This window comes from Lynx canadensis, chromosome A1 (genome assembly GCF_007474595.2).
Source record: "Lynx canadensis isolate LIC74 chromosome A1, mLynCan4.pri.v2, whole genome shotgun sequence".
In the NCBI taxonomy this organism is placed as follows: domain Eukaryota; kingdom Metazoa; phylum Chordata; class Mammalia; order Carnivora; family Felidae; genus Lynx; species Lynx canadensis.
Window position 1 is genome coordinate 205,391,658 of NC_044303.2, and position 21,426 is coordinate 205,413,083.

The 21,426-nt window shown below is 35.3% G+C and overlaps 1 protein-coding gene across 3 annotated transcripts in view; it reads right to left on the minus strand.

Moving 5' to 3' along the window:
• The window catches only part of CCDC152 (coiled-coil domain containing 152), a 30,620-nt gene that overhangs the window by 3,418 nt on the left and 5,776 nt on the right, over positions 1-21,426 (minus strand). For all 3 annotated transcript variants that reach the window (XM_030330502.1, XM_030330493.1, XM_030330484.1), the window contains 3 exons: positions 16,302-16,370; positions 3,689-3,753; positions 1,749-1,851 (listed from right to left, as the gene is read on the minus strand). In XM_030330502.1, coding sequence (XP_030186362.1) covers positions 1,749-1,851; positions 3,689-3,753; positions 16,302-16,370 — 237 coding nt within the window. The remainder of the gene's footprint in view (positions 1-1,748; positions 1,852-3,688; positions 3,754-16,301; positions 16,371-21,426) is intronic.

A 21,426-nucleotide genomic window follows, 5' to 3' on the forward strand; every position in this document is an offset into this window, starting at 1 on the left:
TCCGACTTTGACTTGGGTCATGATCTCGCAGTTTGTGAGTTCGAGCTCTGCATCAGGCTCTGTGCTGACAGCTCAGAGCTTGGAGCCTGCTTCGGATTCTGTGCCTCCCTCTCTCTGCTTCTCCCCTGCTCGTGCTCTCTCTCTCTCAAAAATAAACAAACATTTTAAAAATTAAAAAAACACATGAATTATATATAATTATATAATATATAAATAATATAATATATAATATAGTAATAATAAAATTAATAATTAATTATTAATAATATAACATTAATAATATGTAATACATATAATATTATATGATATATATATAATATATATATGTCATATATATATAATATATATGACATATTATATGACATAATTACATATATATATCATATATATATATATGAGAGACAATAAATAGGAGACTTAGTGGTTAAACAGGGACACAAGGCCTGGGTTCCTAGGTACAGGGGGTCCCAAATTACTGGATGATTCTAGAGCTACATCAAACCCCCGCTATACTCTGTTCCACATGATTGGGCCTCTGTCATGTTCACACCATGTTTCTATGCTTCATCAAATTTCCTCTGCTCTTATCTTTCCTATTCCTACCAGTGATACCATATTATCCAGTATGGGAGTCTCAAGGACATTTCTGACTTAAGGGGGAAAAGGAGTCAACTCATCCACAAGCCCCACAAATAAGGGGTCTCCATCCATGATTAATCCACTATTTACTTAGTTTCAAGCCTCATTTTTGCCTCAGTTGGACTCTATGTCCAGGCTCTTAATCACAAGTCTCTACACCCTATACACTGTTGCCAGGTTAGTCTTCCTAAAGCATACCTCTAAGTATGGCCATCACTTTCTCAGAAACCTTTAATCCCTCCCTTTTTTTTTTTTATCCTAAAATTCAAGGGGTCAAAGAATCCTAGCCATGGCTGCTGGCTTTTTTCTTTCTAACCTTTCTGTGTGGTGCAAAGAAGAGGTAAGAAATAGACTATTATTCCCTAGAATGTCCTATGTCTTCCCCTCTCTACGTCTTGGCTTCTATTTTCTCTCTACCGAGAGACTCTTTTTTTCCATCCTCTCCAGTGAACTTTAGCCATATTCAGTCTTCAGGATCAGGGCCTTGTACTTAACAGTGCTGAAGGACAAAGGTTAGTAACTTTGATAAAGTTCAAGTTAGAATGTTTTCCTTCATTGTTTGTGCTTTTTAATTCTTTCCAAGGAGTTGTAGCTAACTCAAGTTCACAAAGATTATCTTCTATGCTTTCTTCTAGCAGTTTTGTAGATGTAGGTTTATATTCTGACATTCATTTCCAGCAAATTTTTACATATGTTGTACATAAGTATGGGCTCATTTGGAAAAGTTTTTATTACTTTTATGAAACCATATAACTCTCAGCATAAGATCATGAGACCTGCTTTAATAAAGGAAGAAATTTTATTATTGAAATTACATCCTATATGCCAAGTATATAAATATTAAAGGTATTATACATTTCACATTAATTTTTATATAAGGACATTAGCTGCTTCATATTAAATAATGTTAAGTACAAAAACCATAAATCCAGCTAAGAAATGTTGTAATTTATATCACATAAATAAATTGAAAGGTACAAAACCCAAATTAAAATGAATCAAGGCAATGTTCATTCAAGAATACGGGCAATTACTGAAAAAAGTTTATACATGCATTTAAATTATTTTATGATGTCTTAGAATTCAGTAGGTCAAAAATAAAAACTTACTTTTTTCCTGCATATCCTGATAAAGTTTCCTTATTTCTATTTTATGTCCCTCCTCTTTGATTTTCATTTCACTCATAAGTTTGGCAATATTATTCTTATATTCCTAAAGATTAAAATACATATTAATTCTTCAGTTTAAATATATGTACACAACTTTCCACTAATTAGAAAGGTGAAATTCTCATACTTTATATTGTTAATATGTAACCATATCTAGAGAGGAAAGATATTGTTTATCGCTTGAATAATCAGCTTTGAGAAGGAACAATTTCTGGTCCAAGTAGATACAGCCCATCCAGAGACAATGTATTCTTATCTTTGCTTCCTGAATACTCATCACCAGTGTTTAACATATCATATAATCTCAAAGTATTTTGGTAACTGTATAAAAAAATGCCATGATAGCATTAAAATATGTCAATTAAAGCCAAAGTTATACTTTAGAGCTAATAGTACATTCTGTTCGATAGCTGGCAAGCTTAACCTAACATAGGATGACTCCTTTGAATGTGACCTGAAGTTCTGTTTCTGAAAATCATATAAACATCCCTAATTTCCAGAAGGAAGTTAAGCACTACCCATGGTAAAGGTTAGTTTTATGAGGAGGAGGCTAGAGAAGAATGAATTTGGGAGTTGAGAAGTGCTTGACAAGTGCCTGAGATTAGTTTCTTAGGTTGCTGCAGCATAGAAATGATCATTGTGTTAATGTGGACAGTCGCATTCAGAGAGGTGTTGGAAGAGAAAGCCCCCAAAGATAAAATTTACAATTTTTCCAGAGGGATGTTCCTACATAAACCACTTACAGTCCTAAGATGTAGGCAGGAGAGAAGGAAAGCAGCAAGAATAAAAATAAAATAGGATACTAAGAAAGGTACATTAATGAAGGCAAGAGGTTCAAGAAAAGCTTCTAAACATCCTAAAAGCAGGGACTTTATTTTTACTCATCATGATGTCTCCAATTCCTATAGTATCTTAGGCTAAGCAATATTCTATGGCTTGACATTTTAGAAGAGAAAGAAGGTAAAAATTTCTCCCCCTTTTCTCTGCCCCAATGATACCCTAACTGTACCATCTATCATTGAGCTTTATAGGAAAGGTATGGAAAGAATGGGAAAGAAGAAAGGAAAGGGATAAAGGAAAGGAAAAATAAAGGGTGGGATATATTCCAGACATATTTAAATTAACTCAAGTGAGGAACCAGATTGAATATGGAAATGATCCTTCAACTTGAAGTTCTAAGCTTGATACAGATCCAATTTGAGTTTTGGAAATCTTAGGTCTGCCAAGGTTTGACATGTTGGCTCTTGGGAAAGGAGAAAAAAATTATGATAATAAGCCTCCCAAAGGGTGGTGGGAACTGACATTTACTGAGCACTTTTTATGTTCTAAGCACTGTGTTATTTGTTCTATAATTGCTGCCGTATGCTGTTCCTATAGGAGAAAAGAAAAAGTAGCAGAGGGTATGGTAGCCCTGGGGAGAGAAATAATTGGTTATCCACATAAAGTCTTCCCTTCGTTTGGATGATGCAATAAAATTGCAAAAGGTTACTTAAATCAGAAAGATCAAGACTCATTTATTTTATGGTAAAAAGTTTAAAAGTGCTAATTAATATAACAGAGTATACTCTATAGTAAAAGTTTCATTAACATAATTTAAAAATATGTAGCAAAATAGTTGTATCTCTTTTTGGTGGGAAGACAAAGTAATGTAAGTGATACCTTAGTGCGTTATAGTCTGCAAAGAGACTAGAGTCCTTAAAACTGTTATTTCTTTAAGAAATTTTATTCATTAAAAATTCTGGCACACACATACACATATATATATTTCCTTTCCAAATTTTGGCTGTCCTTATTAATGAAAACCACCCTCCTTTTTTTCTAATTTGAGAAGACAAATGCTCTACAGGAATTTGATTGAATACAAAAATACATAAACTCACTTGTTCATGAGACTTCAGCTTTTCTCTCATAAGATCAGCATTTCTTTTTAGTTGTTCATTTTCACCTGTGTAAAAATAACCAGAGGGCATCCTAATACACAAAACATTTTAATTAACATGGGAATACATTTAACATTTTGAGTTTCCTTTCATATATGCATTCAACACATACATACAGCATCTACTACACACGAGGTTGCATGCATGGCGCTGGAAATATTGAAACAAACAAAATTATTGCTCTTCAAAGAACTTACGGCCAAACGGTAAAACAGATGTGTAAGTGGTTATGATATGCTATGATAATTGCTCTGGAATGGCAGTGTGTCTGAAATACCATGGGGACTTGTGGAAAAAAAGTCTTATTCAGCCTGAAGTCAGGAAAGGATTTAGAGAAGAGAAACCATTTGCACTAAGACTTACATGATAAGGGTTACCCCATGTGGCAGGAACGCATTTCACATACATAAAACTGCACAGAAGACTTTGGGCTTGAGTGACTATAGCACATTTGGGCAAGTTACAATTCAAATACAGTATTGTTGGAATGTAAACTCTGAGGAGGATGTGCTACATAGGTTGAAGCCATATCCTAATAGGAGATGGACATATTGCATATGAATGGCTTTAAATTTTATCTTATAGGTTACAGTCAAAGAACTTTGAACAGTGAAGGGAAATGATTAGTTACATGTTGAAAAAATGATCTGGCAGTGTAGATGACGAATGGGCAGGTTTTGACCCTAGATGAATGGGTATCAGTAAAAATAGATCAAGTAAGAAATAACAGGAGCCTCAATTAGGTCAGTGGCAGCAGGACATAAAAGAAAATGAAGATAATTATTTAGATGGTAAGATTACCAGGAGACTTATGACTGACTGGATAGCAGAGGCAAAAAGGAAAGGGGAACTTTTGCTTTCTAGGTTTCTGGTTTGGGTAATTGAAAAATGTTTGGGTGCCTGGGTGGGCTCAGTTGTTAAACATCTGACTTTGGTTCAGAACACGACCTCAAGGTTCATGAGTTGAGTCCCATATCCAGTGAGTTCAAGCTCTGGTAAAACCTGAGACCCGCTTCAGGTGAGCCCTGCTTCTCTCTCTCTCTGTCTCTCTCTCTGCCTCTCACTCACTTGCGCCCCATCCCTCTCTCTCAAAAAACAAAGCAAAATTAAAAAAAAAAGAAAAAAGAAAAAAATGTTCATCAGTTTGGGAAAGATTAGAAGAGGAAGACTTTTAGGAGTGAAATGAAGACTATAGATTTTTACCTGCTAAATTTGATTGCTTGAGATATCCAGAAAACATTTCTGGTAGGCTGAGAAATATTTAGAGGTGGCCAAAGGAGAGTATTCTGTAAAGGAGACTGAGAAGTGTCCAGAGATGCAGGAGAGAGTGGTACTGAGAAAAGAGAGGTTAAAGGGATCATAATAAGTAGCAATAAAAGCAGTAAGAAGATCAAGTAAAAGAACTTTGAATCTGAAAACTTTGGGAAATGCTCAATTGTTGTAAGTTGAAGACTAGGCAAAGGTAAGGCAATGGATAGAGTGAGTACACCAGACCATTCCCTTGAGGTTTGATTGTAAAAGGAAAGAGTGAGGGCATTTGGAGGGAATCAACCTAAAGTTAAGGAAACTTTATTTTCTTGTTTATTTAAAATATGGGAAAGATGTGAGTTGTTTAAATGCTGAGAGGAATGGACAGTAGAAATAAATGAAAGACAGAAAAGAAGGGACAATTGAAGATGCAATACCCCAGAAGAGAGATAAGAGTTAAACCCAAGTGGAGGAATTAACTTTGGATAGGAAGAAGGATTTTCTCTCTTTTTTTTAAGCTAAAGAGGAAGGTAGTAAGGATATGTCCAGGTATGTATATATTTGGAAGAGGTATAGTGGGAAGAAGAGGTACTAGGTGGTAAGAAATGAGATAATTTGTCTGACAGCTTTCACTTTTTCTGTGAAATAGAAAGTAAAGTAAGTTGAAAGAAAAGAACAGGTTTAAAGTTGGGGGCTAGAAGATTGCAAAGTTTGAAAAGTCAGGATAAATGAAAGGTATAATTGAAACTGAGATTCATAAATTAACATAGGTCTGCAATGTATGGTTTTTTTTTTTTTTTTTTTTACCATTAGTCTTCAGTAATTGCAGCCTTGTAAGTAAAGCAGGTGTATGGTTGGATTGATCCATATTTGAAAATTACTATAGTTGGTATTACAGGATGGGTAATGGAAATAAAACCACTGCCAAAAGAGAAGATAAGTAATATTCTAAGCTAGATATATAAGCTATAAAGGGAGGAAGGTTTTATCTTACAGCAACATTATTTTTTTATTTATTTTTTTTTTTAAATTTTTTTTTCAACATTTATTTATTTTTGGGACAGAGAGAGACAGAGCATGAACGGGGGAGAGAGAGAGGGAGACACAGAATCGGAAACAGGCTCCAGGCTCTGAGCCATCAGCCCAGAGCCCGACGCGGGGCTCGAACTCACGGACCGCGAGATCGTGACCTGGCTGAAGTCAGACGCTTAACCGACTGCGCCACCCAGGCGCCCCTTACAGCAACATTATTGAGAGCATTGTTATATTTACTTAATGTCTTTTCATGTAAAATGTAAATAAGAAAAAAAGAGAAACATATTAAAATATGGTTTTGCATCTTTAATTTGCCATATTGTTTCAGACCTACCATAATTGACATCTTTTGTATATAACCAAAGCTATCTTCTGACTTGGGATGATTAAGAAGGAGTAGTGCTTGAGTTTTCTATACTCACCTTGGTAATCTCTAGATTAGATCAGGAAAGAGTCCATCCTGATATAGTGTGTGATGAGGGTTTGAAACAGAGCCAGACTCTGTACCTAAGCCAGACATAAAAGGCTCAAAGCTAAAATATAGGCCAGGAGTAGACTTGGCATCAAGACTTGTAATTCAAAACCAGTGTGAAATAGAGGCCGGGGCTTAAGTTCAGGGACTACTGGGGACCAGTGACAAGGATGAATGAGACACTAGACTTGGATAACAGTAATTATAGCTTTGTATTGTTTAGAATCAGTTTGTCTGTCAATATAGACAAAAAAACATGCTAGAATTTTGATTGGGATCACACTGAATTTATAGATCAAGTTGGGAAGAACTGACATCTTGACAATATTGGGTCTTCCTATCCATAAACATGGACTATTTCTTCATTTATTTAGTTCTTTTTGATTTACTTCATCAGAGTTTTGTAGTTTTCCTTACATAGATCTAGAACATATTTTGTTATACATATAGTTGAATATTGAATTTTGGAGGTTATTGTGTTTTTACTCTCAAATTTCACTTGTTCATTGCTGTTATATAGGAAAACAGTTGACTTTTATGTATTAACTTTGTATAATGCATGCAACCTCGCTATAATTGCTTATTAATTACAAGTAATTTTCCTCCCAAATCTTCTGAATTTTCTACCTAGACAGTCATGTCATCTATGAACAAGGACAGTTTTATTTCTTACTTCTGAATCTGCATACCTTTTATTTCTTTTTCTTGTCTTATTGTCTTGTCTTACTGTCTTATTGTACTAGAACTTCTAGTACAATGCTGAAAAGGAGTGGTGAGAGAGGAATATCCTTGCCTTATTCCTGATCTTAGTGGGAAGTCTCTAATTTCTCACCATGAAATATGGTGTTAGTTGTAGGCTTTTATAGATTTTCTTTTTAAATCAAGTTGAGTACATTCCCTCTACTCCTAGTTTACTGAGATGTTTTATTTTCAATCATGAATGGGTGCTGGATTTTGTCAAATACTTTTTCTGCACCTACTAATATGATCATCTTTTCAATCTGTTGGTGTTCTGGATTAAATTGATGAAGCTTTGAATGTTGACTCAGTCTTGTATACTTAAGATAAATTCTACTTTGTTGTAGTGTATAGGCCTCCCAAAGCATTTTTCCTTTCTGTTATGGAGTTTTTGATCTCTAGCATTCCTTTTTGCTTCTTTCTTAGGATTTACATTGCCAATTTGTTCTTACATGTTATCTACTTGATCCCTTACAGTCCTTAACATAGTAATCATAGCAGTTTTGAAATTCCCAGTCTGATAATTCCAACATCTCTGCCATGTTTGATTCTGCTCTGTCTCTGCAAATTATGTGATTTTTTTTGCCTTTTATTTGGGTTAATATAATAGAGAGTCTAGGTTCACCCTAACTTTTGGTAACATATTAGCAGCTCTCTTTAGAATACGGAAATATTTAGCTTAGAAATATATATTTTTAATTAATTTTTTTTTTTATTTTATTTTTGGGACAGAGAGAGACAGAGCATGAACGGGGGAGGAGCAGAGAGAGAGGGAGACACAGAATCGGAAACAGGCTCCAGGCTCTGAGCCATCAGCCCAGAGCCTGACGCGGGGCTCGAACTCACGGACCGCGAGATCGTGACCTGGCTGAAGTCGGACGCTTAACCGACTGCGCCACCCAGGCGCCCCAGAAATATATATTTTTAAATCTTGTGGCCTAGTTAGTAATTTCAGGTTAATAGCACAAGTCCCACTCAACATCCTATTACACTTTTCCTCCTACAATCTTAACATAACATAATCAATAACTAGTCACAGCAATAATGAATCATTAAAGATTTAAAAAAATTTTTTTTTAACGTTTATTTTTGAGACAGAGAGAGACAGAGCACGAATGGGGGAGGGTCAGAGAGAGAGGGAGACACAGAATCTGAAACAGGCTCCAGGCTCTGAGCTGTCAGCACAGAGCACGATGCGGGGCTCGAACCCATGGACTGCGAGATCATGACCTGAGCCGAAGTCGGATGCTTACCTGAGTCAACCAGGAGCCCCATTAAAGATTTTTTTAATGTTTATTTTATTTTTTTGACAGAGAGAGAGAGAGAAAAAAAAAAAAAGAGAGTGAGCAGGAGAGGGGCAGAGAGAGAGGGGGACAGAGGATCCAAAGCAGGCTCCATGTTGACAGCAGCGAGCCCAATGTGGAGCTCCAACTCACAAACTGTGAGATCATGACCTGAGCCGAAGTCAGATGCTTAACTGACTGAGCCACCCAGGCACCCCTAAAGATTTTGGATGTTATATGAACAATGCTTTAGGAAGGCTTGTCTTGCAATATAGTACTGTTAAGAGGAACTTTGGAAATGGAGTCTACATATGAAACTGTCGCAGAAGCATGGGTAAGAGGTTATGAATATGTAAAATTGATATTGTTGGAGAGGAAGAGTACATAGTAACTGCAAACTTTTGGAGTCCTGGTTATTAGGAGAATAGAAGTATTTGGAGCAGAAAGAGAAAATCCAGAACTATGTTTACAGGGGAAGATGATGAGTAGCATAAATATCCATTAAATCACAACATTACAGTGAGAGTAGAAATCTAAAATCAGTTTGCTTTCAAAGGCTGTAATCAGACAGATAAGAAAGTGTTATATTTTAAAGGGTCATATTTTAAAATGAAGAGCTTAATCTGAATGGTGGCTTTAGTTTATAAAAATTTTGCTGGAAAATTGATATTTCCTTGAATGGAAAGCACCAATAATTTGAAAATATTTCCAACTAAAATACTTACTTATAAAATATACTACTGCCTTTAGAACAAATACTTCAGATATGTTTCTCCCACTCACTCCCATTCTAATGGGATTTTCAAACCATAGGGACACAGTACATTAATAACCATGTAACCTGAAAGTTTCCAAGATGAAATGTGACTTGTTAATAGAATATATGTATTCTAGAATTAGGAAACTGGAGATTTTGGAGGATTTTGAACTCTATAACAAAGGAGTTATACTTTCCAGTATCATTCAGTTCTGTATGATTTTCAAGTTTAAGATTTTCTGTTTTTTTTTTCTTTTGTTTTGTTTTGTTTTGTTTTGTTTTTGTCAGAATAATTAAGGGCTGGGAACTGTGTAAAAAAAAAAAAACATTGTGCTAACTAGGCAACTAATACCTCTTGTACCTATTGGAAATGCTGAAGCATCCATCACTGAAAGATGAAAGAAAAGGTATTTGATGCTTTCTTTTTTCAAAAGTTTTTTAATGTTTATTTTTGAGAGAGAGGGAGACAGCACAAGTCGGGGAGGGCAGAGAGAGAGAGACACAGAATTCGAAGCAGGCTCTGAGCTGTCAGCACAGGGCCTGACGTGGAGCTCAAACTCACGAACCACAAGAACGTGACCTAAGCCAAAGTCAGACACTTAACTGACTGGGCCACTCAGGTGACCCCGATGTTTTCTAATTTATAAAAGTATACATGGTTGTCTTAGCAAGTGAAGCATCTGTAAGGGGAAGCTAATCATCTCTACATGCCTTCCCTTCCACTTACCTCACCAAAGTATCAATGTTAGCAGCATGGTCTGTATTTCTTTCCTACTTTTCTTCCAGCTTATATAATCATATATAAACATATCACACATTTGTACTGGTTTTATTTATTTTTACCAATATAAAATTGTACTACATACATTACTTTGCAAAAAACTTGTCTCCTAAAAATGGATTTTCCTTCAAATCTGTAATTTTTTTATGCATATATGTAAATACATTTTTATAATTTTATATACGTAGGGTCATATCATACATGCTGAGCTACCCTTAGGACACTCTTCCCTTCTCTCTCTTTCATTTTCTTTCTGCTTTCTTTCTCTCCCTCTTTTTTTTCTCCTTTTTCCTCACCCCTCACCCCACACCCCTGGTGTAATTGTGTTTCCTTCTCAGTTTTTCCCTTGAACTTATTAAACTCTGGATCACATGTATGTATACACATACACATTTCCATAATTTTATTCATATCTTTTGTTCATTTAAAAAATTCTATTTATCCCTGCTGGTCAATTTGTAGATCTCTTTGTATATGGAGAACTCTTTGTAGATTGTAGATATAAACTACATTTGTATTTGAAAACACTTTTTGAAATAAATTACTTGGTTTTTTTTTCACTTTTGCATGACAAAATAACATGCAAAGTTTTGTTGTTGTTGTTGCTGTTGTGTGGTACTTTTGTTGTGTTGTTGTTAAAAAAGTCTGTTAGGTCTTTTTTTCTTTATATAGTATCTGAAGTTTCCAGATTGGTCAAGAAGACACCCTGCAGCTAGCTCTAGGTTGTATCCTGGATACAGCTGATGATATATCCTGACTTTTCTTTTAAGTTTTTATTGTTCTTTTTCATACTGAAGTCTTTTCTCCATCTGGAATTTATTTTTAATGTGGTAGAAAAGAGTCCAACTTTCTTTTCTTCCAGATGGAAAGTTAGTTGTGCCAGTACCATATGTTAAAATGCCATTCTTTTCCCAATAAATTGACATATTTCTTGTGTCATCTATTACATTAAAAAATACTGAGGCCTGTTTCTAGAATCTAGTTCTCTATTTTTTCTGTGGATGTATTTTTCCATTTTTATGCCAATACCATAATGATTTCATTACAACAGCTTCAGGGCATGTTGTTATCTGGTAATAAAACTCCCTTTTCTCTTCATTCTTCTTATTTTTTTACAGTTCTCTTGTTTATTTGTTTTTTCCATCAAATAGCTTCAAGATTATTTTATACAATCTCCTCCAACCCCAACTTAGAATTTTACTTAAAATGGCATTAAATGTGTATATTAACTTCAGGAAACTGACATTTTAATGACGATAAGTCTTCCCTCTGCCAGAATAACTGATCAACCCACCCAAATGTTATACTGCTTGCATATTATCTGGTTTTGGCACATCTATAATTATGCTAAATGCTAAATAGAACCATACAACTTATCTGTGAACTAAAGCCACCTACTGAAGAAATAACAAACCTTCCTTAATACTTTATATTACACTTCAGTTGGCTCTATGTTGCCTTTCATTTGTAATACAAACAACATATGATTATTGTTGGTGCTGTTACTTTTTCGTCATCCTACCAGATTCTACATTAGATTTTCAAACACAGGTTCCTACTCTGGCTACTTCTTCAAGTGGTAAGGCTCTTGATGCTCTGCCTAGAGTATCTGTAAATTCAAATAGTATTTTGTATCAGTGTACAGTCCACCTGGTCCTTATATTTGGCAAGTAATCCTTCTCTGGCCCAGCCAAAATTCAACTTATTCTCTTGGACTCTAATAATTTTGCAGTATATTTTTCTAAAATTAGCTATTCTCCTTTAGTACTGAACTGGGAGGAAGTCCTTAAATGTACATTGTCTTTATATTCATTGTTCACTTACAGCGAGTTTTTAAAAATATCATTTATGATTAGATTGCTTAGCTTTGTAATAATTTCTTTCCATAATAAAGTAGATATTTTTACATTCAGAGTTTTTACTTGATTGGTTGCCTGAATAAAGGCTATGTTGATCTAGGGGCGCCTGGGTGGGTCAGTTGGTTAGGTGTCTGACTTCGGCCTAGGCCATGATCTCGGGGTTCGAGCCCTGCGTTGGGCTCTGTGCTGACAGCTCAGAGCCTGGAGCCTGTGTCAGATTCTGTGTATCCCTCTCTCTTTCTGCGCCTCCTCTGCTCATACTCTGCCTTTCTCAAAAATAAAAGAAACATTACAAAAAATTTAAAAGAAAAATTTAAAAATTTAAATTTAAAAATTTAAAATTTAAAAGAAATGCTATGTTGACCTAAATTAAGATTGTCCTCCAGTGGCATTTACTCAGATCCTGGAAAAGTTTTTGTCTTTTAACTAACTGAATGTTTTTATTTTATTTTATTTTAAATTGGAAATTCATAGTTATATAACCATTTTTTTTTCTTATTTTGTTTTGCCTTGGTTTCTAGAAAATTTAGAGCTAACTTTTGTGCAATACTGAAGCACCTACTCCTTAAGTGAGGTTTCTGATCCAAGTATCTTCCTAACTCTCTTCCTATTCATTACAGGCAGGGCCAGCATTATGAGTGTGCAATCTGTGTGTCCGTGTTGGGCCCTGCACTCGGAAGGGTGCAACACTTGCTTTAACATTCTGCCATTAATGTCTTGAAGTTCTTTTTGTTTTCGAACTTATATTTTTAAGTAAATTCCAGTGGGACAATGGAGCATGCATGTGAGCAGAGAAGATAAGAGCAACATCTATGTCTACTGCTTCTTGCCACTACATTCATACACGGCACTTGCAATGCCCCATGAACACAGAATTCTGGTGGACTCATGATACCTGGGAGTTCAGCAAGACTCAAAAATACAAGTACAAGGTAAACATGTTCCATCTGCAACTAAGTAAGCAAGGGGCCTCATTTTCTTTTTCACTAGAACTCGCTTCAAATGCAGAAAGAAAGCAGTAGCATTCTAAGAAATAATGAATGACGAAGGAACTCTACCATGTCCTTTCTTAATTCTGTTATTTCCCTCTATTAACCCAATAATTATGCTAAAAATGAAGACATAAAAGGAAAGAGAAGGATAGGAAAATTCACAGTTCCTTTTCCTTTTAGTCCATCTTTAGTAAGTGTAGGTAGAGAGCATTGGTAGCAAGGGCAGGTATCAAGAAGTAAAATGAGGGGCTTTTGGGTGGTTCAGTTGGTTGAAAGTTTGAGTTCAGGTCAGGTCATGATTTCTCAGGTTTGTGAGTTTGAGCTCTGCGTCCTGGCTTGCTGCTATCAGCGTGGAGCCCGCCTGGATCCTCTGTTTCCCTCTCTCTCTCTGCCCCTCTCTTGCTCTCTCTCTCTCTCAAAAATAAATAAAATTAAAAAAAAAAGAAGTAAAATGAATAATAAATGGTTTAGGTAGTTTTGCGCAGCATTTACACTATTCTAGTAAGAATGAAACAAATATGCATGTGCAAGCTAGGAAGTATTAATTATGTACTTTTGTGATTCTGCATAGGAGTTAAATGCTCATGTCTTTGGATTTAAAATTCATTTGCACAATATAAAGATGAATGGTAACATTTATGTTCCTAATTAAAATTTTTCATTCTTTTTTACTTACAGCAACATTAACAGCAAATACAAAACCCTGTCAAGTTGAGAGAGACCACAGAAGAAAGAAAAAAAGCTCTATATGTTAGAACTTTTAATGTTACTTTTTTTCCTGCCTTTTGCACATTAGGCCCCACATTTTCATTTGGCATGGGCCCTGCAAATTATGTAGCTGGCCTTGTTTATATGTTTTGTTCTTTAGCTTCCTTTTAACGTGCCATTAGCAAATCTCTTTTGGAAGGAGGCAATTTTTAAATAATGAAGATTCTGAAGTATATTCTCATAGCAGATCATTTCTCCATACAGAATATACTTATATACATGTAGCATTTTCCCAAGGATGTACTAGAAGCTAACATGTCAAATTACTGCATGTTGAAAGAAGTTTTTCTACATTTTTCAAACTACTTTTAATTTGAGCAATACTTTTTTCTTTAGGAATAACTTGTCATTGATTAGTTTACTTTCTCAGATAATTCTTTTACAAAATAGCACTCAACTATGTGCTATTGTCCTTTTTAAAACATTCTTGTCAGTAATCAATTCTGATTAAATCACTCTGCTTACTACAATTTTGTAAAGTTGTACTATACATAATGATGTCTTCCTGGAAACCTACCCTGATAGAGTCTAAGGGCCGAAATAAATTCAAATTATTCAAGTTCAGTTCAAACAGGGAAAAAAAAGCAATACGAAATTGCAAGAAATCATTTAGAGATAATTGGGAAAAATGAGTTTGAATTCTACTGATTTTGAAGGTGCTCTGTGTTTGCAGTTGATTTCATGTGTCTCCCTCTTTTCTTCATATGACACCCTGCCAACGTGTTTGAATTTCTAAATTAAATTCCTGAATTCTCCTCTAATGGACAAAAATCTCCGAATCTTGTTTTCTTTGCCCTGGTAGTAACTAACCATAAGTTAGATGGCATAATGTAACTATCTTTAATACAATGTATTATAGGGGTTCTCCTAAACCAGTATATAATATATAGTAATATGATATAGGAAAAATCCCTATCATTTGATATATTGCGATGAGTTACTCTACTAAGGACCCATGTCCATACTCTAAACTCCAAACACACATTACTTCAAAGACAGGATATTATGACTATGAAAATATTGTATTCTTGACCATTGGTCAATATTTAATATCTTTTGTACAAAAAATTAATTATAATTCAGTAATGAATATGTTAAACATCAACTTTCTGAGACTTCAAAGTAACTTTAATTTCTGGTAGATGTTTTATTTGAACAAAATCCTAGGAAGAGTTCAATTAAAGTACCGTTTGAATCCTAGAATAAGAGGACTGTAAGGATTATGAACATTCACAATTTTTTAAATGCAGCTGGGTGTTGTATTTAGTCACAGAGAAGGGAAAAGTTGTTCTGAACCATTAGCATTGAGATGGGAAAATGAAAGCCCAGACCAGGTGTGGGATGCGGATCAAACCCTGAAAAAAAGTGAGCAGACAGCTAGAGTCAAGAAAAATGAAAATCTATTGGACATAAGGGAATCAGAAGTCTGCAGGACTAAGCCAAAAGAAAAGGCATTGGAGAGGCACTTGGGTGGCTCAGTCAGTTAGGTATCCGACTTGATTTCGGCTCAGGTCATGATCTCATTTGTGGGATGGAGCCCTGTATTGGACCCTGCTTGGGATTCTCTCTCTCCCTCTTTCTGTCCCCACCCTGCTCGCACTCTCTCTCAAAATAAACAAACAGTAAAAACACAGAAAGAAAAGGCACTGGAGAAGGTGTAGTTCTCTATATTACTCTTTTGCTCTCCAGAAGAGCTGAATCCTTTCTGTACTGCAGATGCTGCTTGACAATGTAAGTGTAAAGTCTTTTAATACAATTTCTATATTTGTTTCATCAACCCTTGAGGAGATATTTTAAGGTAAAACAATGGGGAAAAAGGAAGAATAGTAATTCTTAAAGATAAATACCAGAACATTATAAAGACAATAAGGAATAACATGCCAAAGCAAATAAATGGTGTGTAAGATCATTATCATACTTCACCTACATATAAAAAGTACTTTATGATAACAATAGAAGACTAAGGTAAAAACATTCTTGTTTGATGAGAGTTTTATGTTGGAAGGGACTCTGAACTAGGGACTTTCATCTAGTCTCCTATATGAAAGGAAAATCCCAGTAACACTGCACTGTAGCTAACTCAGGACAAACACTTGGTTGCTTCATCTGTTTTGTCAATGAATAGGCCTATTGGGTTAGCATGACTAGTAAAAATAAAATAAGCTGAATATGCTGGCTTCATTTACACAAACATAGCTTTAGTCTCTGATAAAACACTAAATAGTGAACTATCACTTCTGTTTGAAATAGTATATTCATCATGTAACTACTACGAAATACCTACCCTTCAAAACTGAACACAGGATCATTAAAAACCAAGAGTACTTCTGAGAACAAATATATTTCTAAACTTTTGAAAATAATAAAGAGAATTATTATAACTGATTATAAAACATCCTCTGATGTTCCTGTCAGAATATGACTGAATTATTCTGTTCAGCATGGTATTTCTTATTTCATAACAATTTAGGAACGTATTATTTTGTAATGAGAAGTCTTGGCATTAGCTGATGAGTTTAACAAGAGCAGATTAAAAGAAACTTACTGTCAGTGATGTAAAAACTCTATTTTTAAAGGCACTCAAATATATCATATTTTCAAAGATTTTTTTCTAACTTACCTTTCAAATTATGTTGATGTTCAATGGTCTGCTGTAGCCCTTTTATCATATTATGAAGAGCAGAACATTCTAAAATATGAAAGACACATTTATTTGAAAATTATTCTCTTTCATTTTGGAACTATTCTCTCAAAGTTGAAAGACTTAAAATAATTGACAATATGAGATTTCTAAAAATGTTTATTTTTGAGAGGAGAGAGAGAGAGAGAGAGAGAGAGCGCATGAGCAGGGGAGGGGCAAAGAGAGAGAGGGAGACACAGAATCTGAAGCAGGCTCTAGGCTCTGAGTTGTCAGTACAGAGCCTGACGCTGGGCTCAAACTTACCAACCGTAAGATCATGACCTGAGCCGAAGTCGGACACCCAACCGACCGAGCCACCCAGGCGCCCTGACAATTATGAGATCTTTATGGAGCAGCCAGGTATCTCGAAGTAAATAATATAATAAGTAGTTTTTAATAACCCTTTAAACCAAATGCATTCTGGGATTTAGTAATGAGTTTTCCACAGCACAATAAATTTAGTATAGTAGGGATTCCCTACCCCATGTGCTTTAGCAATATCTACCCTAAAGTTAAGGCATACTTGGACATGCCTGGGGAACTATGTGCGGTGTATCCATGTGAGTTTTCTGTGAAAGAACATCTCAAGGAAAGAGAGTCAAGGTACCCTAAATTTTGTTAAGATCGAGAGCCAGAGTTGGTGAGGTGTCATTTGGGAGAAGATAATGTTTTTCTTCCTCACTGTCCTCCAACCTGTCCTCTTAGTACTCATGCCTAAGTCCCAAGGCAAAGAGGTAAAAACTCAATGTGCTGAGTTACAAGGAATTAGCAACTTTGGTACTAATGACTTCTGCCACAATGGGAAATGGAGCGTTCATTGCAAGCATTCATACCCTGACATGTGAATATAAGCTGGTTATAACTAGAAAAAGCTAAGCCTTTGATGGGTAGCAACAGAGATGGACACTTCTGTAATTTCAAGCAGTCCACTTGGCTGTAAGCTGTAGGAGATCAGGGACTATTTTGTTTTGTTCACCATTTCTCTAGAGCAGTTGTGATCCATAGCAGGCACTCCATAAATATTTGCTGATTGATTGATTGATTGATTGATAGACAGGCAATGTAATAGTAAACTGAAGCAAGAAAGGGGTAAGTGGAAAAACGGTCTGAAAATAATATATATCGTATTGCTATTCTAAATGCTTTGCAAATATTGAATAATTTAGCCCTCCTAACCCTATGAGGTAGGTCCTAGTATTTGTCTCATTTAAATATGAGGAAGCTGACACATAGAAGTTTAGTGAATTGCCCAAGGTCACACTTCTACTTAGTAAGTGGTAGAGCTACAGCTTGAACCCCAGCAGTCCAACAACACGTCTGTGATTTAGCTACTTTACTACCACAAAGACCAGTCCAGGAGCGGTCCTTTAGAGTAATATGAGTAGGTTGGACGCCCTGGAAAGAGGACAAGAACAGAATCAGAGACTCTTTCTGATTGTTATTGCTATCACATTTTTACTATAAGGTTAGGGAGAACAGGTTGCACTAGTTTAAGTTTACAATTATACTAGCTAAATATACAGTGATGAAGGCTTCATAAAAGAATAACAATATTTTTCAAATATTAAAACTCCTAAAGTTTAAGGAAAATTTCACCTTTTTTTTCAATAGGACAATTTCACCTTTATGTAGTTCACTTAACAACTAATAAATATTGAGCCTTATTCTCTTTCATTAGGTTTTAGAGGCCCAAGACCAATATTCAGCCAGTATGCACTGGTATGACATACTAACTTCCATTCTAGTTGGGCATCTGTTTTGATGGTTAAATATTAAATACCATATTTACATCTAATAAAAAGTTACCTGTGTATAATAATACCATTGATTGTTTACTCTGCCAGGTATTACACTAAGTGCATTATAAACATTACCCCAATTAGTTTTCAAAATGATACTGAGAAGTTGGTATTATCCTGATTTTACAAAGAGAGACGGTCATCCATAGAGGTTTGGTTACTTGCCCAGGATTTTAGAGTTAATAAGTGGAAGGTATGGACTTGAGCATATGTTTTTCTCATTTCAAATCCTGCTCTTTAATCTGCTATTCAATACCTCCTGGGGAATTATAGGATATAGTGATGAAACCATGAAACTTGGAGTCCAAGGAAATAGAATAGAGTTTCCTCTCCACTCTCTAGCTATGACACCCTGGACAAGCTTTCTGAGCTTTAGATTCTCCATCTACAAAATAAAAGTATTGGTAATACCTATCCTCCTTCACATATAAGACTATTCTCATATATAAGACTAATCTGACAACCAAATGAGAAAATAGTACTCTCTAAATTTACTCACAAATGTTCAATATTGTTATTGTTGTTATTTCTCTCCTCTGTCTCTCAACAATTTGTATATATCTCTTTTCTCCTTTTATCACATTTCATTTATTTGTGGTTCCTCCTACTAGATGGTGAACTCTTTCAGGTAAAGATCATATCTTATCAATTTTGATATTTCTTGCTTCTAATATGGTGGCTATTTCATAGGTATTCAATAGTATTTCTATTTATTGACTAAAGGAAAGAACCCATACTGTGAAGGGAAAATACAAAATTTTGCCTTTCGGTTAGAGGTCCTACACTCAGTCTCCAGTACTTTCTTCAACTATGCTAATAGAAATGAAAGTACTTTGCAGAAGTTAAAAGCTTTATGCAGATATAAGGTTCTTCTGTTGTGGTTTTTCACTTTTCCTTGTACCCCCTCTACCACCCCCCACCACCTACTCAAAGTTCCCACCATCCTCCATTTTTTCTCTTTTACTATTTCCTAGTAATAGATTGATAGTTAAATCACACTTGACATTGCCTACTTCATATATGTTACTCTGTTAGCTGCTATAATTAAAAAATTAAGGGGGCACGTAGCTGGCTTAGTCGGTGGAGTGTGCGACTCTTGATCTTAAGGTTGTGAGTTTGAGCCCCACATTGGGTGTAGAGCTTACTTAAAAATAAAATCTTAAAAAAATTAAGGAGGCATAGACTCTGCCATCACTTCTCTTTGTGCCTTTTAGAGGAATAAATAGATAGCTGAAGCTATTTCAGCACAGTTGACTCTTGAACAACATGGGTGTTTAGAGGTGCTGATTCCTGTGCAGTTGAAAATCTGAGTGTGGATGTGCTTGGATGGCTCAGTCGGTTAAATGTCCAACTTCGGCTCGGGTCATAATCTCGCGGTTTGTGAGTTCGAGCCCCGCGTGGGGCTCTGTGCTGACAGCTCAGAGCCTGGAGACTGCTTCAGATTCTATGTCTCCCTCTCTCTCTGCCCCTCCCCTGTTCGCATTCTGTCTCTCTCTGTTTCTCAAAAATGAATAAACATTAAAAAAATTGAAAAAAAAATCTGAGTGTGACCTTTGACTTCAAAAAGTGAATTACTGGGGCATCTGGCTGACTCAGTTGGTAGAGCATGTGACTCTTGATCTTGGGATTGTGAGTTCGAGCCTCACATTGAATGTAGAGTTTACTTTAAACAAAAAAAAAAGTTCCAAAACTTAACTACTAATAGCCTACTATCGGCCAGAACCTTACTGATAACATGAAGTCATTAACACATATTTTGTGTTATATGTATTATAGCCTATATTCCTATAATAAAGTAAGCTAGAGAAAAGAAAATGTTATTAGGAAAATCAGAAGGAAGAGCAAACATTTATAGTATTGTACTGTCTTTATCAAAAAAACATGCACATGTAAGTGAATTCATGCAGTTCAAACTCGTGTTGTTCAAGGGTCAACTGTAATCAGCAAATTGAAAACAGAGCCCTGAAACTGAAAGTATACTGAATTTTTTAAAAAATGTGTATTTTTCAAAATATGAACACAAGGTGGCTCTCTCAACACTTTTTTTTCCCAAAGGAAAATGGCTCAATAAAAAATTGTTCATAAGGTAGAATATCATTCCTTATTTTAGAATAATGGCTTTTAATTTTCTTTGCAAACCTTTATCCACATTATCATTTCTGTTGGATTTTAGAATGAATACTATCCTACCCAATGCTTCTTAAAAGCTAGAGCTCAGAATATTAAGCTACTTCTTTAAAAAAAATTTTTTTTAACATTTATTTATTTTAGAGAGACAGAGCATGAGCAGGGGAGGGGCAGAGAGAGGGAGACACAGAATTCGAAGCAGGCTCCAGGCTCCAAGCTGTCAGCACAGAGCCTGACGTGGGGCTCGAACTCACAAACCATGAGATCATGACCTGAGCCAAAGTTGACAGCTCAACCGACTGAGCCACCCAGGTGCCCCTAAGCTACTTCTTAATACTGTATAATTTAGTAAATAAATGGTGGTTTTGAGCTCAATTTAGGCTCAGCCATTAACTAGCAATTTGAACATTAATATCTATTTCACAAAGCACTTGGAAATGTTGAATACAATTATGTATGAAAAGTACTTGGCCATTAATACTAACATTATTATCATCTTCAACTGGCACAGAAATTCTTTATCTGGTATCCAATGTAGAAAATATAATGTCATGACCTCATTCTTTATTGTTGAACAAATCGAATCATATATGTAGTTTGTTATTCCTCTCTAGGTCAGTTGGTACACACTTGACTCTACAAACTAATTCCTACTAGTTCTTTTACTTCTGCTGCGTATTATCCAGTAAAAAGGCCATTAGATTTAGAATAAGTAGAGCTGGATTTTAAAAAAGTATTTAATTATTTTTTCAAATGATAAATACACACGAAATACTAGTATAGTAAAAAATGATTATCTCTCCAGTTTCGGCCTCTAGACTAACCAGTTTCCCTTCCCCCAAAGCAAGCACTGTTACCAGGATACTGAGGCTGTTTATCTTTCCAGAGATATACAAATGTATCAGGGACAGGGTTTTCTGTGTGTACAAAGATATTTTTATAAAAATGATAGAAGATGGTTGTGAACACTGTTGTTTTCATTTATGGTATCTTGGAAATTATTCTGTATCATATAGAACTACTTTTTTTTTTATCAGCTGCCATAATTTAACCAGAATCCTACTGATGGATGTCACACTTGGAAAGGCCTTCTCCGTACTAAAAAACAAACACACAAAAAAACCCCACAAAAACCCATA